The following is a 26684-nucleotide window of genomic DNA, read 5'->3' on the forward strand; positions in this document are numbered from 1 at the left end:
TAAAAAAAAAAGTAAGTACAAGTGACCAATGGATACTGTGTTAGATTAGATTTAACTGTCGAGAAATTAAGAAATACAAGAAATTAGGAAGAAATTATAAGAAAACACTTCATTAAATCTAGTTGTTCATAGAATAGATAATGGTTCTATAATATCAATGGATGGAGGAGAAAAGTTGATGAAGGGATGGGACAGAAAAATTATATAAAAGCCATAGTAGCCCAAAATGGATTTAGATCTTGATTAAATAAACATTTAAAAATCACTGAATTAAAAAAAATCACTGAACTAATCAAGATAATTCAAATATAACCTTGGAGTTAAGTGATACACAGGAATTACTAAGTTCACAAGTATGAAAATGCCATCCTGGTTCTGTTCTTCAAATGTCCTTGTGAGCTAGAGGTACGTATAATTGCATGAGCTTGAGGTTTCTGGGTGCCTTACTCACTTTGCCATGTACTGGCCTTGCTAGAGATGCACAGTCGTAAGATACACTACACATGCACACTCATGGGTGTGCTGCACATGCTCACACACACACACACACATGTATTTGCTACATAAAGACCTTTCCTAAAAGAATTTCTGTATCTGAGATCCAGAGTTTAATTTTTATTAATTTTAAAGGTTTACTGGGGAGGCTTTGTAGAACTTCCATATCTCTTTGTCTTGATCCAGATGAACCCCCAAAGAAGAACAAAGGTGATCCCATGAACAACCTGGAAAGTTTTTACCACGAGACTATAATGAAAAAACGTCTTGAAGAGTTCCAACTTATGAGAGGTGAACCCTTTGCTTCCCACTCACTGCTCTCAGCTACATCAGTGGGTGATAGTGGCACAGCTGAGAACACATCACTACTCCAAGACAAGGGAAAACAGGCAGCACAGGGTAAAGGCCCCAGTCTCCATGTGGCAAAAGTTATTGATTTTCCACCTGAGCAATGTTGGACTGGGCCTAAGAAGCTGACGCAACCAATAGAATTTATCCCAGAAGATGAGATCCAGAGAAATCGTTTGTCAGAGGAGGAGATCCGAAACATTCCTATGTTTTCTTCATATAATCCAGGGGAACCAAACAAGGTATAGGCCAAATCAAGAAAACAACATGGGTTGTTTTCACTTTTATTTACCTCTAAGTAACATAGCATTTTACATTTACCATTGATTATGCCAAACAGTCTGACATAGGTATACTGATTCTGTTTGTTTTAGACCTGAACCATCATTTTCTGCATACTATTTAAGTAGCCTATTTCCTACCATGTTCTGTGTGCCTTTCTTGGGTTCTAAAGTCCCCTCAGATTTTTAAAAACATCCTGATGAGATTTAGCTCATACGTACTAGAAGCTCTGAATTATAGGAAAAATAACCACCTTGTTGTGGGTAGCATTAACAGCACAATCCTTAAAGCCTTAATCTTTGTCTAGTTTAAGGATACAGAATCAAAATAGTAACAACGTTCCCTTATTTTAAAATGGAGGGATACTGAAGTATTTTGAGTGACTTTCTGTTATATTACTCCTGTCCCAAGGGTAGGTAGCCTACTTTTTGTCATGAGCTGTTACTAAATATTTCATGAATAAATTAAGGAATATCTGTATACTTAGCTAGCCATGTTTACAAAGATTTAATAATTTTTCATATTTGCTGAGTTTTAAAAATTAGTAAAGCATTATCAATATACCTGAAAATTTTCACATATTCATCTATCCCATTCTTTCTTCTTTCCAGGTTTAACCACTAATTTGAATTTGCTAGTTTTGTTCCTGTGGGTATTTTTGTATATTTACTACCTAAAACTGTATTCAGCTTTCCTTAACTAATGATAGCTAAATTTACTTTCCTTTACATTATGATTGCTTGAGAAAATATGCATTCAGTAGAACCTATACTCTAGATTCTGAATTTTTATTTTTATTTTTGTCAAGCCAGCAATATGCATTGTGGTGCTATGATATTTTATTAAGATTCTGAGCAGCACAGCTACAGGTCATCAGCTATATATCGTGAGGGAAACCACTAACACTCTAGAGTACTCGGTTGCTAAGTTGCAGTGTTCCACAGATTACATATATTAAGTGCATTTCCAACTTAGGATATTTCTAAGTTACAACGGATTTATCAAGATAAGACCCTGTCTTAACCCAAGATACATCTTAGCTATTCATAAATATCCATAGCTATTCATAAATACAATGTTATACATTTTAAAACTATATAGATAATGTCATACTCTACATATGTTTTCTGTTTCTGTTTTGGCTCAATCTACTCAATATTTTAAAATTTTATGTCTAATGTTACAAGGACTTATTTAGTATTCTATTATAGAAGTATGCTATAATTTATTTGCTCATTTTCTAGATAATTATTTGACTAGTACAGATGAAGCTGTGACAAACATTTTTGTGCATATCTTTTTTTCATTACTGTACCTAAACCCTTGTGAATACTAGGCACACTCTCTACTACTGAGCTATAGCCATAGACTTCTTTTTTAAATATTATGTTGAGACAGAATTTCACTAATTGCATGAGCTAATATTAAATTTACTTGTAGCCTAAGAAAGCATGAACCTGTGATCTTCCTGTCTTGGCCTCAAATAATTGAGATTCTAGGCTGTAGTTACCAGGCACATCTCTTACTGCCTATGTACAGACATTCCTCCTAGACAATATTTTTCAAACTTAAGTTCCAATTCATAGTTCACACCAGCAGGGTTTATTTTTAAGTAAATGAATTGGAAGAATAGAATAACAGGTCAAAGTGTGTCCCATACAATTGTATTCCACAAAATAAATAACTGTTTCTGAAAACATTTATATTTTGTGCATGCATATATATGAGGGAGTACGATGAAAAGAATATTATATGTGGGCCCTGGTATTTAATGCAGTTCTTTTGTAGATCTCAGGCAAAATACTGGGAAATACATCCCTCTTGATTGTGTCTCACACTTCAGTATACATGAAAATCGCCTGAAGGAGTTATTAAAACATAGATTGCTGGGCTTCACCACCAGATTTTTGATTTAGTGGATCTGGAGAAGGTTATGAAAAATTACATTTCCAACATATTCCCAGGGAATGCTGACAGTATTGGTCAAAGAGTAGAATTGCTAGTCTAGGTTGCATACCTAGCAATGAAATTAATATGATACAGGATATATGACACAGGATATTTGTATTTTCCTCCTCTTCCTCTTTTTTTTGTTTGTGTTTTCTTTTTGTTTGTTTATTTGTTTTGTTTTGTTTTGTTTTGAGACAAAGTTTCTTTATGTAGTCCTGGCTACTTGCTCCTGGAACTTGCTCTATAGACCAGGCTGGCTATGAACTCATAGATATCTGCCTGCTCTGCCTCTGGGGAACTAGGATTAAAAGCATTTAATTAATCAATCAATTGATCAATTAAATTAAATTAAAAGTGCCACCACTGCACAACTAATAAGCAGTATTGCAGAGATTCCCCTCATATCTTTGCCAAGACTTTATAGTAGACTTTTTACTTTACCTAATAGTTTGGAAAGGTAATTTCTTTTTAAATTTGCATACTCATTATGTCTAGTGAAGATATACATGTATTTTTATATTTATTAGCCATTCTCCTACCATCTGTGAGGTAACTTTCTGTTTCTTTGCCCATCATTTGATATTTTTATTTTCTGTATTTATTTATAAGGTTTATTTTTCATTTTTAAAGTTTTATTTTAAAGTGTGTGTATGTGTGTGAGTGTGTGTGATGTGTGAGAACAAGAACCAAGAAGAGCGTTATTTGGACTACTAATTTCTGAGTATTTTCTAAAATTATTAGCAGACTTCTAGCCATACAGTCAGGAATCTCAGAGAACATTAAGCAAGATGAATACCAAAAATGAAATGTAACCGTAACATAGTCAAATTATAGAAAGACAAGACAAAGAAAAAAGGAATACTTTGTATAGGATCAAAGATAATTACATCAGCCTTTATCACAAGGCTATACAAACAAGAAGAGAATGGATTGAAATATTTATATATAGAAAAAAATCCTACCCACCTAGAAGTCTATCCAGATAACCTACCCTTTCAAAACAGTTGAAGCAAAGTAACAATTTCTCAAAGAAGAAGGTAGAGAATTTGTCGTAATAAATTTATTCTCCAAAGTCTAAGAGAACTAAGAAGCTTAATAATTTACATTTATGTAAAGAAAAAACATGGAGGAAAGAATACACGAACGTAAAGTGATTTTATCGTTCTATAAAGCAGAAGCAGAAAAAACCATTTTATGAGATGAAACTTATTACAGGAACTAGTTAAAAACATTACAATAAAATAAAATTACAACATTCTATCTTGTGTATAGAAGCAAAAATCCTAAGTCAAAACATTTTGAGTGTCATAATGAAATCCAGTATTATATAATTACATGCTTTAATTAATATGTTCTCATATTATGCTTTAATATGTTATTAATATTTATTAATATGTAATTAATAATATTAATTTATTAATATGTAATATGTAATTAATTAATATGTTTATTTAAAACTCAAAATATTAGCAAATGAAATTTAGTAATGTATAGAAGTAATTATACATCATTATCAATACATATCCAAAGCTTATTCAATATTTAGAAATCAATGTAGTCTACCATATCAATAGACTAAATAAGAAAAGTCATGTGTTTGTTTCATGTGATGTGGGAAAAGTATTTGAAAAATGCCTTAACATTCATTCATGTTTTAAAATTCAGTGAGCTTTGAACAGAGAACATCTTTTTGTTAGTGACAAATAGCTACTCTACCGTGTATCATACCTAATAGAAGAAAGTAGATACTCTTCTCTGTGGTTCAGAACAAAATAAGAATATCTCTTTTACCCACTCCTTTTTGACAGTGTACTAGAAGTATTGACCAGTGTATTAAGACAAAGAAAGGAAGTTGAAAGTTCATGGATTAGGAAGAGAAAACATACTGTTCACAGGTAATTTTGTTAAAAATCCCAAGTAATCAACAAAAAATCAAGCAATCTAGAACTATTAAGTAAGTATAGTTTGGATCATACAAGTCTTATATATAAAAAGTCAGTTTTTCTACCTATATATAGGAAATAAATAATTCAGATTTTTAGTTTGAAGATGTTTATTATCAAAAAAGAAAAAATAAAATATGTAAATATAATTTTACAAAGCGTGGGATCTGCGTATAGGAGAGCTGAAACTTTAATGAAAAAAACAAAAGATAGTAAATGCGGAGAAACTTTGGGTTCATTGATTGAAAGTTGAATGTTGTTAAAAATATCATGTTTTTCCAAATTGGTCTGTAGAGTTCACACAATCTTCCCCCTAGAAAACCTGACAAGCTATTTGTGGATATTAACAAACAGATTCTAAGTTTATATTGAAAGAGACATTTTCTGGAATGTCCCACACAATACTGAAGAACAGCATTGCAACTGATACTACCTAGGTTCAGGACTTAACTATAATGTAGTATAGTGTGGAGAAAAAGACAAATGGGTTAGTGGAGCGGAACAGAAGCTTCAGAATTAGGTCTATGCAGATATACTCAATTGAACTTTGACAAAGATAAATCAATGCAGAAATGATAGTCTTTTCTCCAAATGGTATGAGAACAATGAATATCCACATTCAAAACCAGACACAAACTTTTCCTCTACCATAAAAACTATTTGAAAATGTATCATAGATCCATGGATAAAAGCAATACTCCACATTTAGAAGAAAATCTAAATGGCTTTGTCTTTGGTGCTCTCTCTCTCTCTCTCTCTCTCTCTCTCTCTCTCTCTCTCTCTCTCTCTCTCCATATATGTATATTTTATACCTAAAGCACAATTTATATTTTTAAAAAGGATAAATTATACTTTGTTCAAATTATAAACTTTTCTGAGAGACATGTTAAAATATGCAGAAAATACGCCATAGATTAGAAAAAATAGTTCAAAGCACATGTATATCTAACGAAGAGCTTATAGCTAGAATATATAATGAACTCCTAAAACTTGACACTGATAAAAATGAACAGTTCAACATTAAAAAATGGTCAAAGTGAAAGACTAGATGCTTCATCAAAGAAGATCATAATGCGACAAGCCTATGAATTGAATATTATCATTACTTGTTATCAAGGAATTGCAAAATGAAACGAGATACCATTAAACACCTACTAAAATGACTAAAATCCACAATAAAAGTGACAATACCAAATGCCATTATGGATGTAGAGCAACAAGTCATTGCAGGTGGAAGTTTGAAATGCTACAATCTCTTTAGAAGCCAGTTTGAAAGTCTCTTAAACAAAGTAAAACATTGTTTTACCCTGTGATCCAGAAATTTTATTTGTTCAACTGTTTGAAAACCATGTGTGTTCATGTGTGTGTGTGTGTATGTGTGTGTGTGTGTGTGTGTGTGTGTGCGCGCGTGAGAGTGTGTGTGTGTGTGTGTGTGTGTGTGTGTGTGTGTGATGTGAATGTTTGTGTTGGCTTCATCCAGAATTGCCAAAAAAAAAATTAGAACCTATCAAATTGTCCTCCAAATAGATCAATTTGGCAGATGGATGCAATAAAATATAATTTAGCAACAAAGAAGTTTGAGCTATCAAAAATATAAAGAGATACACAAACTTTAGATGCTTATTAGTAAATATAAGATGTTACTATGAGAATAAAACATTGTATTATTTCATTCTGCAGTATTGTGAAAAGCTCAGAATGAGAGGCATCAAGGTGGTAGTTGAGAACCCAAAGTTTGGGGGAAAGGAGAGAATAAGTGAAGCATAGAGCATTTTTTGGAGAATAAAATTATTCTACATGATACTGAAATGCTGAAGGCAAGCTGTACATTTGACAAAATATATAAAACTACATAGTATAAAGAGATTCTTTTCTTTCTTTTTTTAATTTTTATTTTTTTACATATACATTTATATTATTACACATATATACCCAATACATTACCTATAACAAGAACCATGGCACAATCAGGAATTATATAAATGTTACATTCTTAGTGTTTGGCTATTTGTATTTGACATCCTTGAAGAGATTATTCATGTGTGCAAATATTTAAAAATCACTTAAGTGATTAGAGACTTTCAGGAAAGAATAAAGGTTGTGAAAAGAGAATCTTACTGCACTACAAATATATAAGACGATCTCACTAAAGGGATAGGAGAAAGGGTACTGACCTAAGTGGCTTTGGAAGTGTGCAGTCCACAAGACTAACAGTACAGGGGAAGTGCACATCAGCACCACACTCTGGTTACTAAGGTTGTGTCTCCTGGTTAACAGTACTGATGCTGCTGTACATGCATCATTAAGGAAATGGTTGGCAGATAGTAAAAGCTAAGGTTCTCATTGTTGGAATTTGTAGATAAGTAAAGGGAGAGAGTTAAAATGATCTACGTGGTCATAGCTTAAATTTGGGAGCATCACTATGGATTCATATTTAACTTAACGGAGACACAGGTAGTTTACATGTAGAAGTATTTATCTGTGTTTAAACACAGGTTAATATGAACATATTTTTCCTCTTTGAGTTGCACAAGCTCCAATGAAACAAACTTGCTCTTGCTCAGGATGGATTGCTTCCAATACCATTCTCTACTAAATGTAATGAGATTTCTGGAGAAATAAATGGCTGCTCCTATTACTCAGGCAGGAAATATACAAGATTATTAGCCTTGTACATCTTTCTGTACCCAAAGTAAAATAACAGCAGCATAAAACACAGGCACTGAAGGAGAGCTACAATAATCAAAGCTACAACTATCTCTGCAACAAGCTAAACAAATTAACTTTGAATAGTGATTCAAAATATAGAATATCCCTGTCTGTATACCACTTCTAAGAGTTAAGAAGGAGAGAAGCGATCAATCTTAGGAATGTCATTTCCTGGTGATTAGTTGTGAGTGGCTTGTGTTGACTTGTTTCCCAAGAGGACCATCTGGAAAGGAAAACAAGCAAGTACTGGAGAACTCTGACCAATACCACCTCAGCCAGGTGATGGAAACCAGTATCACCAGTCCTAAATCATTGACCTTAGCACTTCTGCTTGATACAGCGTGACCAAAACTGAATTTTCTGATGTAGTTTTCTTTCCAGTTACTCATCACTCTAGTCTAATGTTAAGAAAAACAACAGCAAAATTCTAGTATCAGGGTATCCTATAGAAAAATCTGACCACTATTCCTAAAATTTTCAAGATCATGAAAAATGAGGATAATCTTAAAAAAAAAAATTGGCAAAAGGAGCTTAAAGTTACATGACATCTAAAAGAAATACAGTAATCTAGATAATGCCTTAAACAGAAAAATAACATCAGGTAGCAACTAAGGAAAATAAATAAAGGCTCCGGTTAATAATGCGACAACAGTAGTTTATTAATTTTAATGAATATAAGATATTAAGTCAGAAACTAGATATGCAGCACAAGGACATTATACTTAATCTCCATTTTCTCTACATCTGAAATTGTTGTAACAGTAAAGTCAAATTTACAAGACTTTTAAAAAGGGCTAAAAGTGAATGCAGGGAATATAAACTATATAAAGCTCAGACTGTGCAATCAAAACTACTTATTACATACACAGTGATAGCAGGAGATTAATTTTTCTTTTCTTAAGCATGTTTATCCTGTTTTAGGGCCTCCCAATTATCTTCTGGTGTATGTTGTAGATATATGGGTACATATATCTGCACATATAGGTATATGTACATATTTTGTAGCAGATAATATGGAACCAAGAAAGTTTAAAGACAATTTCTTGGGCAGAAGCCCTTTTTAATTTTAAAAAGTTTTTTTTTTTAAATCATGGGCCTGGGAAGATGGCTTAGTGGTTCAAGCACTGGCTGTTCTTTTAGAGGACCTAAATTTGATTCCCAGCAACTACATGGTGAACAATCTGTAACTCCAGCTCCAGGAGCTCTTGTCCCCTCTTCAGTGCGTGTACGTGATGAATAGACTTACATGCAGTCAAAACTCTCATACACATAAAATATTTTCAAATATTGAAAAATAAAAATATATTGTCAAAAAGGAAGTCAATGAGGACCTTTTCGTAATTGCTGAGAAACTTGGAATCTGTTCTCACACTCCTTCTTTTAAGCCTGTTAAATTTATTTTTTATTAAAAATAATTTCTTTTCACATATTACATGCACACATACACACACCCCACCACTACCACCACCACCACCACCACACAAAAACAAAACAAAACACAACATCAGAAACTATAATATATAAGCAAAGGCTGTCAAGATATTTTTTAAATAACCAAAGAAATATGGGACAAAAATACCATTGAGTTTGTTTCGTTTGGGTCATCTACTGCTGGGCATTGGGCCTACTCTTAAGTCTCACACTCCTTTCTGTGGTTAAGTGTTAAAGCTAAAGATTCTAGTACCTAGTAATTTTAATAATGTTTAAACTCTTTAGCTTTAGCTAAAAATATTTTAAAATAATTCTTTTTTCCTCTTCCATTCTTTTTGTATTGTTTAAAGATTACATTGGATCTACTTTCCTGAGAAAAATTTAAGTATCCAAAACACTGTTGTTGGCTTTAGCATGGTGTTATTTAACAAACAGGCTCATGGAGCTTTGTCATCCTCCATGACAGAAGCAACCCCCTCATTTTCCCTTTCGAGCCTCAATAGCTTACCACCATTATACTTTTAGCTTCAGTAAGTTGGACTACTTAAATGCTCTGAGTAAAGTAATGTAATATTCTTCCTTCTGTCATTTGACATATACTAAAAGTTCATCTGTCATAGCATATAATAGTGTTAATGGAAAAAAATACAACTTTTACCTCAAAAAGAGTAAGGGATAGTTTATTATTGAGCCAAATATCAGTGTCTATGGCCTGGTAACATAGATTCAGATTACCCAATAATCCATGTTGCAACATGGTAACAGTTTTGTGAAATAACAGAACAAAGAAAATCATAAATCAAGGCATTTTCAAATATATTGGTGGACTTGGAGATATCTCTGCTTTAGGCCTCATACGTTCTCTGATGACATTCTTAGCGTTTCCGTGGGTGGAAGCTAGTAATCTGTTAATATATGTCTCTGATGGGGTTGAAGACCAGATAGTTTAGTTTTACAGTTAAGCTTAGTCGTTTAGGGGTTAAGATGTTTTTAGGTCTAGATACATGTTTTAAGTTGATAAAGATTAGATATGATAGATAATTGATTTACATTCAGAATTTTAGACTCACCAAGATAGGAAAGATGTTTTCTTCAAGCTTGCCAAATACAAATAGCCAAAACGTTATGAATGTAACATTAATATAAAAAAATTTCACCTGAAAAAAATTTCACCTGATAATCACAAATATGTTACATCAGACAGGGGTGCGGAAGGAAGGGATATTTGGTTGGGGTGGCTTAAGATAGCCCAAGACAATTATAATTAGGCCCTGATCCTGCATCATCCCAATCCCTCCACGGTCACTGAAGTTCTAATTAGTTTTCAGCCTTTCACAGGGTTCAACATAAGATCTGGTTTCTTTCCAGAAAATCCCATTCACAATAGGATTTTTCCTTTTAAAGATTAAAGAAGATTCTAGTCTATATATATGCTACCTTTTCTTTCTCCATTTGCCAGTGGGCATTTCCTTCATTTTTCACTCTGTATTTTCTTTGTGATTACTATAAATAAAATGGCGCTTTAAGCTGATAATATGTAAGTGAAATAATATTTTGATCTATTAAAATTTCAATTGCATCCTATTACTAATTGATAGAATATTTTCCTGAGAGTATTAGTCACAAATTGTTTTTTGTTGATTTTTCGTTGTTTTCTTCATGTTCTCTGTTTTCTATCATTTGCTTTTTTTGCCCCTGTTTTCTAGCTTACATATTAGAAGCCTTTCTCCTGTGCTTGATAATCCCTGTTGTTATTTCTGAGCAAGGAATGTAAAGTAGTTTAGAAGCCCTGAGATCATGGCCTTTGTGTACTTTGAATTCAAGGTGATGTTTTATAGGAGGCTGAGGCAGGAGAATTGTGAGTTCTAGGCCATCCTGTGTTATATGGGAAGACTCTGTCGCCAAATGACAATAACAAAACCAGATGATCTGCCTGGATAGTTTGTTGGAGAATTCCCCTACCCCAAGTCAATATTTTTGTCTATCTTGGAGTTTAGTTCCCCTACAGGTGACTGCTTCTGGGCGTTCTTGGAAAAGAACTACCAGTGTTCTACAGAAGAGTGGTTGTCAGATCGTGAGTGTTCCTGGTATTTAGTATACATTTTGCAGTCTCCTTGCTTTCCAAAACACTACTCTTGACCTCAGCTATATATGACATTCCACATTTTCTGACAATTAACCTTCAATATTCTACCAGGATTGGTGAATTGCCCTTACCCAGTATTATAATTGTGAAGGGGGTAAAGATTTAATTCCATTTACAACTGCCTTAAACTTACCATCCTCATTTTAACCTTATCTAATTACATCTATGTGTGGATGCACCCAAAGCTATCAATTCTTGAGCTATTTGTGCATGCTTTCTTTCTTGCATCCTTTATTTTTTATATAATTTATTTAATTTTTAGACAGGGTGTCACTGTTACCCAGACTGGAATCTTGTCCCAATTCAGTTTTCCTAGCTGGTAGAAATATAGGTTCTTACCGTTGTGCTGGCTTTTTAAATCTTTGTATATATAGAGGCCAGAAGTCAATGTCGTGTGTGTGTGTGTGTGTGTGTGTGTGTGTGTGTGTGTGTGTACATGCACATACATAGAGACCAGAAGTCAACATCACATATCTTCCTCTATTGCTTGCCACCTTACTTTTTGAGACAGAATCTCACTAAGTTCGGAAATCACTAACTACCTAGACTGACTGACTAGCCAGCAAACTCTGGGGATCCACTCAGCTTCTTACATAGGTGCCAGAGACTTAAAATCAGGTCCTCATATTTGTACAGCAAGCACTTATACCCAGGGAGCCACCTCCCTAGCCCACACCTGACTTTTGAAGACTTTTCAGGAAGATTGAATATGGCCTTGGATTTTCCACCCTACGGGTTTGCTATTGAGCCTTCTTTGGTGTACTTAGTTCCTACTCTTGCATTTATTTTGTATCTTCCAGAGTACTGTTGCTATTACCTTCTTTCCCTTGTTGTTTTGAGCCTTGTAGTTTTAGAGTTTTCTGGAGAGAATAGAATTACATGAATATTTGGTCTCCCATCTTTATCTGAAAGTAACTCAAGCCATGATGAAAAAGTTGCTTTCCTTCTGTGATATATCTGTCACTTTTCAATTTGTATTAGGTGCTATATCTGAAGAACCTTAGTCCTCGGGTGAAAGAAAGGGACCTTATCTCATTATTCGCTCGGTTCCAAGAGAAAAAAGGACCACCAATTCAGTTCCAGATGATGACAGGACGCATGAGGGGACAGGCTTTCATCACTTTTCCTAGTAAGTAACTTCATCTAGGTAATCACTCCATTGCAGCGTCAGTTCATGAGATACAGCCTTAGCACATGGAAGGGGGCAAGTAAGGAAAATATATTTGCAGTATTTCTAGATCCTCTGTCCTATACTTACTTCCTCTTCTCTGTGCATACTATATAACCACCTTACCTTGGTGTCCTCATTTTGCCATTTTTTGCCATTTCCTTCCTAACCTACCAATACTTACTTTCTTTTTGTTGACAGTACTGTTTATTTCTATTGCATGTAATAATAGAATTATTCTTAGTTGATATGTTGGTATTGTGATCAGAATACATATTTGTCTTACACCCAATCTATCTAAGAGTAAATGATGTAAAGCTAATTAATTAAGTCATTTGCACACGTGTGTGTGCACCTGTATGCATCATGTGGCAGTCAGAAGCTATCCTACAGTGTCTTCCTCAGTTCCTCTTCCACCTTAATGTTCTCACTGAACTGAGAGCTCATTGATGTGGCTGGGCTGGCTGGCTGGCCCATGAGCTACAGGAAGTCTTCCCTACCTCTAGGGTTAGAGATACATACTCCCATACCTGGAATTTTATATGGGTACCTGAGCACAAATCCTCATGCCTGCATGGCAAGCATTTTGCTAATTGCTGTCTCTTCAGTCCCAGCTTTATACTTTTTAATCTGGAGCTAGTTCACTAATCCCAACAGGTACAGTACATACTTGAAACTTTGGAGTATATCTGAGACAAAATGATCTCAGTCTGACAGCATCGTCTGCTTATAATAACATAGACTCTAGTCCAAAGTCTACCCCATCCTTATTTCTTACATATAGTCTCTGAGACTCACATGTTGACTATTCCTGCTGTCTATATATATTTTCATATACATTTTTTCCAAATACCTTCAAGAAATGTTCATTATCCCAGTAAGGATTCCTACAACCGCTTTCTCTCCAAAAGAAAAAAAGTAGCTAATGTGTTCAATAATGTGGTAACTTCTTTTATTTGTATTTACTTCTCATATCTGTAATATATCTAAGGTAGAGGCATGATTGTAGTTAGGTTTAACTTATATTTTTTCAGTATACTCCCTACATAGGGAGTACCCTTATTTCTTATATATCCTTAAGTCAAATACACTTTTTGAGGGTCTTTTGTCATTATTATTATTACCCATTAATTTAATCTTGCTAACATACATAAGTTGAGGATTGTGGGTACGATGAAAATATCAAACATCAGTATGATTTTTATACTTGCAATTAAATTTAAATATAAGCTTAATTAACTTAAACTTGTAATAAAATAAGTGATTAAGTTTTATGTAATTTGATGCATTTTTTCTTATTTTTTTCCAGATAAAGACATAGCATGCCAAGCATTGCATCAAATAAATGGATATAAACTCCATGGGAAAATATTGGTGATAGAATTTGGAAAGAAGAAAAAGCAAGAGTCAGCTGTTCAGGGTGCTTCCCTTATAACATCTGCTACGAATAGCAGTACAGAAATCAGTGGTAGCTAGAAATCCATATCAACGCACACATACATACATAGATGATAAAAGAAAGATCATCTGAGTGAGTATATGTGTATGTATAAAACACACACTCAGATGATCTTTCTTTTATCATATTCTTATACACACACACACACACACACACACACACACACACACATATATATAGAGAGAGGGGGGGGGGGAGAGAGAGAGAGAGAGAGAGAGAGAGAGAGAGAGAGAGAGAGAGAGAGAGAGAGATTTGTTTAAAATTGAAGAGGAAATATTAGAAAGACAGAAATTAGGACAATGGCTCTTAGCATTTGGAGAAAATTAATAAAAATATTTTCTATAATTTAATACTGTATATGATAGAAAAAGATTATATTAAACTGACATTACCCTGAGTATTAAAAATAATGAATATATTATATTAAACACTATATAGGACAGATAATACCCTGAGTATTATGGTCATATGAAAACCTTTAATTCTCAGGATATATTACATAGGATTGTTCCTGAAGGTTCTGAAAATTCATTAACATTTTTCCAGTTTTCAGTGTTTAGTCCTAGAGATAACACTTTCTAGGACTCCTTTCCTGTATACAAAGTTTTAAAACTAATCCAGTGTTAAATTATTTATTTACTAGAACTCACTGTGTTTTGTCAGAACTTTCAATAGTTTTAGTTGGTAGATTTATAAGTTTATCAACATATTTAATGGTTCCTTCCACACTGAGTTTTCAGAGTCTCAAAATGTATGTTTTTTTCTGATATCTTTTAAGCCCAAATATTGTTAATCTCTTGATACTACTGAATTCAAAACAATAGACATTAAACATGGAATACCCACTAATATATATTAAATATTAGGCATATGAACTTTTGAGAGGGAATGAACTAGCAGAGAATACTACAGGGACAAGAGAAGAGAGTTCTTCAGAAGAACTCTGCCTCAAATGCCCGATGATTTGTTTAGAGTTGATGAATAGACAAATAATATGGTATAGATGAGGTAGTACCAGCTTTGGAGTCAAACCTGTGGATCCTCATAGTCACCCATGTTTACCATCCTAAACTTAGAAAGTCACTTAAGCTGAGCCTCATTTTATCTCATTTACTAAGTAAGGGTTATTTATATGAGATTATATTATCCAAGGTAAGGAACAATGGAAAAAATGAAGGAAATATAGGAAACTGTGTTAAACACATCAAACAACATAGGATAAGAATTCCATTTAAAAAGGAAGAAAGAAGAGTATATAAAAATCCTGCTGGAGGACCAGCAAAATGGCTCAGTGGGTAAAGGCGTTTGCCACCAAACAGGAAGAGCTGAGTTCATACCCTAGGACCTACATGATAGAAGGAAAGAACCAATACCAGTAAGATGTTCAGAAGTATACTATCACAAGCATATTCATACATACACACACACACACACACACACACACACACACACACACACACACATGCATGCACACACATGCACAGGCACACGAACACATACATACATATTTACAAAACACTTCAAGCAATAATAGCTACAAATATTTCAAATTGAGCAAGAAAGATACAGCCATTGCAAAAGCCATGCAAACAATAGCTACATAATAATAAAAAACTGAAACTCAGAAGACATAGAAAATAATGACAATAACCCAAGAAAACTGATGAGTTTTTTGTCATAGACCTCTAACTAGATGAACAACTAACTTCTCATTAGAAAGGGATGGCCACCTGGGTACCTTCTTGAACTTTCAGCTCTTCAGGGAGCCGAGGCAGGCATTGAGCCCTGATTTATAACCAGTCTGTGGAAAGCACTGGGCCATGTCTCAAAAACCAAAACCAAGAAAAATTGATGTAAATAAGATCTTAGAAATTGTGGAGGTGACAGTGAAAGGTAAAGTCTTGTCTACATAACTATTAAAGGCTGGAGAATTTGTTGCCAGCAGACCACACAAGACATGCAAAAGGACCTTTGTCAAACTGAAAGCAAGTGGCCTTAAAGAACAGACAAAGGTGCTTGTGTGATGATAAAAGAAAACCTGGAATACTTTTTTCTTTATTCTGTTAGCTAATCTTTTTGTTTTGTTTGTTTTTTGAGACTGGGTTTCTCTGTGTAACCTTGACTGTCCTGGACTTACTTTGTAGACCAGGCTGGCCTCGAACTCACAGAGCTCTGCCTGCCTCTGCCTCCCAAGTGCTGGGATTAAAGGTGTGCACTACCACTGCCTGGGCAAGATTATATATTTTTTATTTTTTGTTTTTTGAGTTAGAGTTTCTCTGTGTAATCATGACTGTCCTGGATCTCACTCTGTAGACCAGGCTGGCCTCAAGCTCAGAGATCTGATTGCCTCTACCTCCCCAGTGCTAGAATTTTGTTAATTAATATTTAAAAGTTGTATTAAGTTGTATATAGTTGCACTGTATTTGCTGTACGATAAAAATCAATGTATTTGCCAATAACAAGACAAAAATGTAGGAAATAATGCTATATTTTATTTTAAAATAGCATAAATCCATAGGAACAAAAAAAGGGAGAAATTAGATGGCTACATTCTACAAGGCTGTAAACATAATTCAACTTCTTAAAAGTATTAGAATTATATTAAGTGATAATTATAATGTATTGATAGCCCTATAACATGTAGAAATAGTTTGTATAACTGTCATACCTCAAAGTATGAGGGAAAGGAAAGAAAAAGTACTAGCAAGAAAGATCCACTTCTTTTGTTTAAAAGGTCAATCTTTTAAGATGTAACCATTTTAATCACATATTTTCTGAACAACAGAACTCCAAAATAACCTGAAGCAAAGTAGCAAAATGCAGAATGGAGAAATAGGCAATTCTCCAAAAAGTTGGGATCCTCAGTGCTTCCTTTGTAATAAAAGTGCTACAGATGAGAAACAAGGAGGTAGATTATTTCAACATTGTAAGCCAAATAGATCAGAAAAACAGCTCTAGACCATACTACCCTACAATGCTAGAATATATATTTTCATCCCATGCATATGAAACACCTTTAGGCTTTAATCATGAGCTGAACCACAAAACAGGCCTTAAATCCAAACTGAAGTAATGTAAAACATGTTCTCCGCCCATATGGAATGAAGTCACAAATCAGTCTCAATAAACTGGGAAACTCACAAATAAGTGAAAATTAATGACCCTTCAATAGCAAGTAGGCCAATAAAGAAACAGAAAAGAAGGGCCGGAGAAATGGCTCAGTGGATAAGAGTGCTTGCTGCTCTTAGAGGACCGGAGTTTGATTCTCAGCACCCACAACAGGTGGTTTACAGCCACCTTTGTCTCTGTGGGAAATGTTTAGAGAGAAGCCTATTTAATGAGAAGAAAGATCAGATAGTAATTCTGTTTATATCTTAAGCTGTAGGAAAATAATAGTAAACTATACCTAGAACAAACAGAAAAATGGGAAAACATACAAAATAGATGAGAGAGTAGAATACAAAAGGGAAAAAGCAATGAATCCAAGCAGGAAAATAGCAAGAAAAGTAGACTAATTATTAGAATGAGAACTCAAGGAGGGAATATTGCTACTAACCTTTGATATATAGAAGGCATATGAGGGAATATTGTTATACTCATGTCAATAAAATAACTTACTTAAAATGAATAAATTCCTAGAAAAATAAAGTACCAAAACAAAATATAGGAAGTCAGAATAGACCTAATAATAGGTTAAACAAGACAGATACCCACTAAGATAACAGGACTTAAGTTGCTTTTTATTTGAATCCTAGAATTCTACTAAGTGTTTAATAAATCAGAAAACCAGTTTATACACAAGCTGTTTAAAAAAAAAACACAGAGAACACTTCTGCGATATACTACAACATGGAAAAACCCTGAGAATCTCTTCAGTAAAAGAAACCAGCCACTGGTGGTGACAGATTGTAGAATTCTATGTATATGTAGAGTCCATATATGTATGTATGTGTATATATGTATGTGTATATATATAATGTATATGTAGACACATATACATATATAGTGATAAAAAGAAGGTAGGGAAAACTAGAGAGGATAGGAGTTCTTTGCAAGTGGATGAAAATGTTCATAAATTGCACTAATGGTTCTATAACAATGATTATACCAAGTTGGTATTTTGGTATATAGGAATTTTGGTATGTGAATTAAATCTCTGTGAAACTAAAAAAAAAAAAAAAGGAACTTGGACATTATCCAAATGCCCATCTGTTAACATGAGAGACTTATGACTTATGGCACATGCATTTAATGGGATACTATGAAGCCCTTCTAACAGGAGACTATATCTATGAATTATACTGGCCTGTACTCATATCTAAGCTTTTGTATTAAGTTTTAAAATAAGATGTATGTATGTATAAGATGTATGTGTAGTAAGGACACATTTTTAAGCAAATAGTTCATGTGTATAGTTTGTAGAGATAATGTCAAAACAAATGTAGGAAAGAAATAGGGAATGTATATATAAGCTGTAAACATGGAAGTGGGTCTGTATGAGCTGAAAAACACCTTCACCTTGTAAACATTTTTAGGTGGTGTGATTTGGAGTGGTTTTTACCTTTTTCACTATTTTTTAAATTAAAGCAATTTTTAAATATTCTTACAAACACTTGGCTTCCAGAATATTTGTCAGACCTACTCTGAGGATTTCTGACTTTACTCAGGTCAAACTTCTATTCATTTGCTATATTGCTTATGTGATTAATGCTCCAATTTTTGATGGAGTTTAAGGGATGAGAAGTGACGGATCCTGGTTACAGCCTCTTGCACATGTTGCCCTGGACATACTTCTCAGCCAGGCTTCCCAGAAAGGACTGCTTCCTCTCAGGTGGGAAAACTTACCTCCTCATTCCTAGACCTAAAGACCACTTAAAGCATGAGAAAATAAAATAGAGGACACCTTTCAACTGGTGCAGAAAGATAGAGACTGGTGTATCCAGACAATAAGATTCTACTCAGCAATAAAAACTAAGGAACCATATATGCAACAACTTGGATAAATAAATCTTGGATGTATTTTGCTAAGTAGAAGAAGCCAGACTCAAACGGCTGCTTACTGTTATATTTTATTTGTGTGCTTTTTGGAGAGAGTGAAGCAATAAGGCAGAAAAAGCAGTAGATACCAAGTGTTGGTACAAGGGATTTTTTTTAATGGAACTTTCTGTATGTTGTTTATAGTTATAATATGTATGTGTTTGTTAAAACACAGAAAATTAAAAGAATGAATTTTAATGTATGAATTTTTAAAAAAATAAAAGTACTTTTTAACGAAATAGAGATTTGAAAAGATAATCATTTCATTGACTAGTATAAGTATTGTGTGATCTCTGATTACTGCTACAAAAGCCCAAAGCCACTCTATTTCTCTTTTGCTTCTCATAGGTGAGTCCATGCTATTAAATCAAAAATTTTTTATTACTTACTTTTCTGTTGCTGTGATAAACACTGTAACCAAGGTAACTTATAGAAAAAAGGATCTGGTTGGCGTTCACAGTTCCAGAGTGAAAGGAGACCATCACCACTATGGCAGGGAGCATGGCAGCAGGTAGGAAGGCATGACACTGAAGCAGTGGCTGACAGCTCACATCCTGATGCATAAACAAGAAGCAAAGAGGCAGACTGGGCATTGGGTGAGTGTTGAAAACCTCAAAATCCACCCCTAATGAAGCTCATGCACCAATAAAGCCCTTACCTCCTAATCCTCCCCAAAGAGGTTCACCACCTAGGGATTAAGTATTCCAACATATGAGCCTATGACAGCTAGTCTCATTCAAATCACCACTCTCTATAGCTGGAGATAAAACTCAGGAGTATTACAATTGTTTAGCATGCATGAGGCCCTAGGTTCAATCCCCAGTACTGCCTAAAATTTAAATTTTAAAATATGAACCAGATACAGTAGTGCATGAACTCAGGATCAAACAGCAGGAAGATTGCTGACAAAGGCTAACCTGAGCTATGTAGTGAGTTACAAGCCAGACTATGCTACAAATAACTTTTCCCCAAAAAATCTGTATATGCATACAGTTTTACCATTAAAAAAAAACCTACAAAATACATTTGTTGCCCCAAGAACTAATATCCTTTGCATGCAATTTTTTTTTTTTTAGTAAAGCAAGTCACTGGTAGTACCAAGTCCTTTATCTGCTGGATTTTTATTTTGTTTTTCTCCTAAATACCCTGAAATACTACCATATCCTACCAGAGTTAATGTGTGCTTCCATAGTTTATGGACTATGCACTTTGGAGCCATTATTAAATAAGATAAAGCTTTTTCTTAAACATGAGTACTGTGATAAGCTGGTAGCTGAGATGACTTCTAAATGAATAGCTGGTGGGTAGCATATATAATGTGGATACCCTGGACAAAGGATTAATTCACATCCCTTTTGGTGTGTGCAGAATGAAGTAGATTATACTCAGTAGAATATCATGGGATTTCATCACAGTATTCAGAAGAGGGCATAGTTTAAATGTATGTGTTGTATATTTTCAAGACTTTCTATCTAATATTTTTGGACTTTGTTGAGTGCTGATAACTGTAACCATGAAAACTGAGGCTACCAAGAAGAGAGAACTGTATTATGCCAAACCTTTTGTTTCCATAACAAATACTTGAGATAAACCATTTTAAAAGGAGACTTATTGATCCTCACAATACAGGTTTTATTCCATGGTTGGCTGCTCTGTTGCTTTTAGACCCTAGGTAAGGCAGGTGGTGAGATTCAAGTGATGGGACTGAGCTATCCACCTCACAGTGGCCCGGAAGCAGAAAGACAGTGAGAGTGTGCTGCATGAGTCCTGCTGTAGTGTTTGTTTAACCCAAGCTCTTCACATCATTGATGGTTGTTCTTCTTCTCTTAGTTGTTTGACATACTAATTGTCCCTGGAAATACTCTAACATGAAACACTTCAAAAGTGGGCTTTAATAAACTCAATAGAAGTCTCCAACGTTGATAAGATTCACAAACGCAACTACTATATGCAAAATCAATAGTTAAATTCCCGAGTGGGTTAAAAAAAACATATAAAAGCAAATATAAGTGACAACAAAGAAGTTTCCTTGCCTGAGTTTTTGTTTAATGTTCTCTCCCTCTGCCCCCTCTCTCCCCCTCACTCTTTCTTCCTCTTCCTCCCTCTCTCCCCCTTCCTCCCTTCCCCTTCTCTCTGTCTCTGTCTCTGTCTCTCTCTCTCTCTCTCTCTCTCTCTCTCTCTCTAGTCTTGCTATGTAGCCTAACCTGGCCTCAAATCGGAGATCCTCCTGCCCCAGCCTCTTAAGCACTGGAATTGAACACATCTACCACCACTTCTGGCTCTAACTAGGGTTTTGTCAGATATTTTCTCATAAATAGGTGAAGTTTTGCATTTTTGTTAAAAAAAAAACCATAGAAGTGATCTTTTGTCTTTGTTCATGTGTCATATAAGGAGAGCAGTTATAGGTCATTTGGGGTAAATGCTGTTTGTTGGGCTTCTACCCTATAAAGTTGCCCCCTTTACAATGACTAGATGTCTTCCAGAAGTGCATCAAGACCAAATACTCTATTTTTTTTTTACCAGACCCTTTCCCCAAATTTTAACTTTCATCAGTGTTTCTTAATGGTAACAATTATTATTGTAATACATAATGGTGACTGTCTTAGTCTGTGCCACTCTAACAAAATGTCTGAGACTAACTTATACAGAATAGAGAGGGTTTTTCCCCCTCTCTCAGTGTTCTGAAACATTGGTGAGTCCAAGGTCATTGTACCAACAGCTTTGATTTCTAGTGAAGGTTCTCTCTGCAGTCAAAATTATAACTTGTTTCTGTACTCTGTAGAGAAGAATAATTCTGGGTTCTCTATTGGTACCATATATAGAAGGCCAAAAGGTAAAAGAAGGCAACAACTCCCTCATACTTCTTTTGTAAGGTCTTAAATTCCATCTTCCACATTCAGGACTTAATGACCTCCTAAAGGGCACACCTATAAATACTATCACATTGACAAAAAGTTCAACAGAGACATCTTGTAAATACCCTTCCCAACTGTGCCTGTACTTCCCTAGTTCTTTAATTCTTTTATAGTCATTTAACTTCAGCTTTCTATAAAATACCATATCTCCACTTCTTTACCTTTATTCATTCTTTCTTTCTTTCTTTTTTTTTTTTTTCGAGACAGTGTTTCTCTGTGTAACGCTGGCTGTCCTGGACTCACTTTGTAGACCAGGCTGGCCTTGAACTCACAGAGATCCCCCTGCCTCTGCCTCCCGAGTGCTGGGATTAAAGGCGTGCGGCACCACCGCCCAACTTCTTTACCTTTATTCTTATCAGCATAGACTCAGTAGTTTATATCCTAATAGTAATATAATTTTGTGGTTGAAACTGTTCTATCTTTGACCATTTGCAGCTCCTACAGGTAGTTTCTTTCTGTCATTTTGACATGACCTTATTCCACCTACCCCTAAACCTTTGAATTTCTCACTCCACAAGCTTTCCAGAATCATCTGATAACCTTCCCTACTCCGGCAGATAATCATTTTTTCATAGGTCCATGCTTCCTTTAATTGGAGAATGGATCTTAGAAACTAAGATCTAGACGCTAGGTGGTCATTTTCTTTTTTTAAGTTTCAGAATATGAAATGTAAAGACAGATAATGTCAGTGGGATATGGTAGCACACACTGTAATTCAAGCACTCTGGGAGACGGAAGCAGGGGAATTGCCACAAATTCAAGAGTAGCCAGATCTGCATAGTGAGTTCCAGGCCAAATAATGCTTCCTAACCATACCTTTTTTGAGTAGGATATTGGTGACACTGAGTATTGCCAAGAGTATTAAAAATAGACACACATTTTTCATGGCCATATAATAAATAACTATGCCAATTTAGAACATATCTACTAGCAATTTGAGTGTACAATAATACAAATTTGTAATATTGCATGAAGACTGCATAGAGGCATCTTTTTGGGTGTGAGTGTGAGCCTATGTGTCATGACACTCACATATAGGTCAAAGGACTTTCCCTCTTGTTTCAGGATAGGTGGTCTACGCACTTCTGCAGATTGCCCTGTCTCTGCCTCTCATGTTATTGTAGGGAGACATCTGTACTAATGCATCCATAGGTTCTGGGGGTCGTGGTGCAGGAATCAGGCTTGCAGGGCAAGCACCTCTTATCTGCTCAGTTTCTATGAATGTGTCTTCATCCGCACAACAGAATTCTTAGCTGAAACTTCACAAGCAATTGAAGATAAATCAGGTCTTCACAATGTTGGAGGGGGAAAAATGTCAAGAAAGAATAGTCAACAAAGCCATCTTTGAGAAATGAAGGAAAGATAAGACAATCTCAAACAGAGGCTGAAGTAGCATTACCCACCACACCTGTCCTACAAGGAAGGTATAAAACTCTCTGATAGGAGTGAATATCAAAATCCAAAAGCTCTAATATTATAAGCAGGGTGCATTAAGAAAGCATATTTGTAAGATGATGAATAGAAAGCAAACACATTAAAACAATAACTACAAGCCAGGCATGGTGGCACACGCCTTTAACCCCAACACTCGGGAGGCAGAGGCAGAGGCAAGCAGATCACTGTGAGTTCAAGACCAGCCTGGTCTACAAAGTGAGTCCAGGACAGCCAAGATAACACAGAGAAACCCTGTCTGGAAAGACCAAACCAAAACAACAAAACGAAACAAAAGCAATAATTACAGTACTATATTAAGAGACTCACATCTTGATCTTCAAATAGGAGGTAGGGAGAAGGCACACTGGAGATGGTGCTAGTCTTTGGAAACCACAAAGCCCTCCCTAGTAAAACACCTCCTCCAACAAGGCTGTGCCTCCCAATACAGTGGTTCTCAACCTATGGGTTGTGACCCTTTTGGAGGTCAGATGACCTTTTCACAGGGATCACCAAAGACCATTGGAAAATACAGATATTTACATTACAATTTATAACAGTAGCAAAATTACAGTTATGAAGTAACAACAAATATAATGTTATGGTGAGCAGGGTCATCACAACATGGTGACCTGTTTTAAAGAGTCACAGCATTAGAAAGGGTGAGAGCCACTGTCCTAACCTTTTCTAAACTGTTCCACCAACTGGGGACCAAGCATTCCAGTATATGAGCTCACAAGGGCCATTTCTATTGAACTCACCACATGTGCAGTGGAATATTAATCACACATGAAAATAATAAATTCCTGTTCACGGCAACATATATGAAAGATATTACGTCATTCACAGAAATGGAACTATGTTTTCTTTTCTCATATGTGGAAGAGGAAGAGTAGAATAGCAGTCATTGAAGATTTAGTTATGGAAAGCATAGATTTTCAATATTTCCTACCATCATTCCTCAACATTTAAGTATAATGTTAGCATAGTTTTGGATTGTATTCATCAGAATGCTTAATTTTAAAAGTTACTGCCTGGTTGTTTACTTGAGATTCCTAAATAAAACATTAAATTAATTAGGACAGAACTCAACAATTTCTGAAATGGCTTTAAATATACGTCTCATGCCTTTGTAGTACATATGTAATAAAGTGTTCTCTGCATTAGTCAAAATATCAGTCCACTCTGAAGAATACCTCCTAAATAATAAATGTCCAGACGATATTCAATTGTCTGAAAGTGATTAAGTCCAACCATCTCATCAGTTGCAAATTTCCTTTTACCTGTAAAAAGTATACAAAGAATTGTTTTAAGATCAGTTTGACTTATCATCAGTTATTTACCCACTGAGCCGTCTCCCCAGCCTGATGACTGCATTTCTTTTCAATTCTCTTGCTCAAAACATAAGATTGAACTTGACTTTTAGGTACATATTTGTAGCCTAATTTTATATCCAACCAAGGACATAGTCTCTGTAGTTATGTCTCGTTATTTATTAGGTTGTTACATCTATAAGGAGAGTATGTGGAAATAATGGAAATTTTCTTCCTTTCTACAACTATACATAGTACTTATTTTTCTTATGCCATTCCTATTCCATACTGATCTCTTGTTTTATTGTGTTCTTTCTACTCAGTATTAAATAAAAGTGGCATTCAGTATTTTTATCTCATTCCCAGTCTCAGAGGAAAGAAACACTTGACTATTAAGTGTGATGCTTGCTGTACACATATAAACTTTATCTGAGCAAGAAACATCTCTCCTATTTTTAGTTTGTAGAATTCTGTAAGCAGCTATTACTGTTCTCCGTGGGGGGAAAAAAACTTCATGCCTGAATTATTTTAATTCCAGACAGAAGAAAAATCAGCTAATTGCACAGTTAGTTATGTTGAGACTAGGAGTTTCATATCTTCCTCTTTAACTGGAAGTTTTGTGAGGTAGAAAATATCAAAAATGGTCAGTTGTACATTTTCAGGATGAGAAACTGGCAACTTTGTCATTCTGCTTGGAGCTTCGGAACCCCAAAGCCATTGGAAATGAAAAAGTCAAGAGAATAAATTGTGAACAAAAGTAATACGTCTTTAGGCTGAAGGAATGAGACTATTTGAAGATTGAGACTCTAGGAAGAATTGAAGAGCACCAGAGAGGATAAACATGTGGGCAACTATAGAAGACATCTGTTCTGTTATTTTCAATAACTGTAGCAGTGACTTTAGAGGTATGTATAGAAATGGATAGGGCACTTGGCAAGAGAAGATAATGGAATCATTAGTGTTTTTATTTATAAAATAGGGAGGTATGAACTTAAGATGAAGTAGAGTTAAGTTAGGAGTCAGAGTTTCTAAAACAGGGTTTCTCACCATATCACTATTGATTGTGGTAGAGGATGATTCTTTGTTCTTGATGTCTGTTTTCTGTATAGTTAGAATCCCTAACCTCTTTATAGTAGATGCCATTAGTACCTCCCTGTAAGAATACAAAAAGTACCTGCAGATATTGCCAAAGTCCTATGGCTTGGCAAAATTACCAATGTCTGAGAACCTGTGGGTCTCAAGCCATTTGGGGTCTCCTAAGACCATCAGAAAACACAGATATTGACATTGCAGTTCCTAATAGTAGCAAAATTACAGTTATGAAGTAGCAGTGAAAATAATTTTATGGTTGGGGGTCACTATAGCATGAGGGACTATATTAAAGGGTCTCAGCCTTAGGAAGGTTGAGAACCACTGCTCTAGAATAATCCCTAAAATCATTAAAACACAATATGCACTGTTAATAAAGGGCCCAAATTTGGAGTAGTAAAAATGAAAACCTTAAGCACAAATAAGATAGGAGAGTGGGATAAGAATAAAGAAATCATGAACAAAATACCCTAATGTAAGACCTTAAACCTGAGGCTGCTAGAGGAAAATGGGTAAAACCTTTGCAGGTACAGAAATAGGCAAGGGTTTTCTGGAAAGGATGCCAACAGCATGGGAAATAAGCCCAAGAATTGACATATGGGACTACACAAAATTAAAAAGCTTCTCTACAGCCAAGAAAACAATTCGCAAAGTGAAGAGACCGCTCACAGAATGGGAAAGGACCCTTGCCAACTACACATCAGGGAGAATTATTGTGTGGAATATGTAAAGAGGTATAAAAAATCAAACACCAAAGAAAACAAATCATTCTATCAATAAATGGGCCAATTAGCTGAGTGCATAGTTCTCCAAAGAACAGTACAACGGCCGATACATATTTAAAGAAATATTCAACTTCTTCAACCATCAAGGAAATGAAATGTAAAACGTCATTGAATTCCTAACTTATTCCAGCCAGAATGGTTATCAACAAGTAAACAGGTAACAGCATATGCTGATGAGAATAT

At 34.9% G+C, this 26684-nt stretch overlaps 1 protein-coding gene across 1 annotated transcript in view; it reads left to right on the forward strand.

The window, feature by feature from the left end:
* RBM41 (RNA binding motif protein 41) overlaps positions 1–19207 on the forward strand; it is a 49814-nt gene extending 30607 nt beyond the window's left edge. Inside the window, exons 5-7 of the mRNA XM_084790556.1 lie at positions 682–1085; positions 12286–12433; positions 13782–19207. Coding sequence (XP_084646682.1) covers positions 682–1085; positions 12286–12433; positions 13782–13948 — 719 coding nt within the window. The 3' untranslated portion in view covers positions 13949–19207. The remainder of the gene's footprint in view (positions 1–681; positions 1086–12285; positions 12434–13781) is intronic.
* Positions 19208–26684: the final 7477 nt, after the last annotated feature.

This window comes from Acomys minous (assembly GCF_964271855.1).
Source record: "Acomys minous genome assembly, chromosome: 7".
Taxonomy (NCBI): Eukaryota; Metazoa; Chordata; class Mammalia; order Rodentia; family Muridae; genus Acomys; species Acomys minous.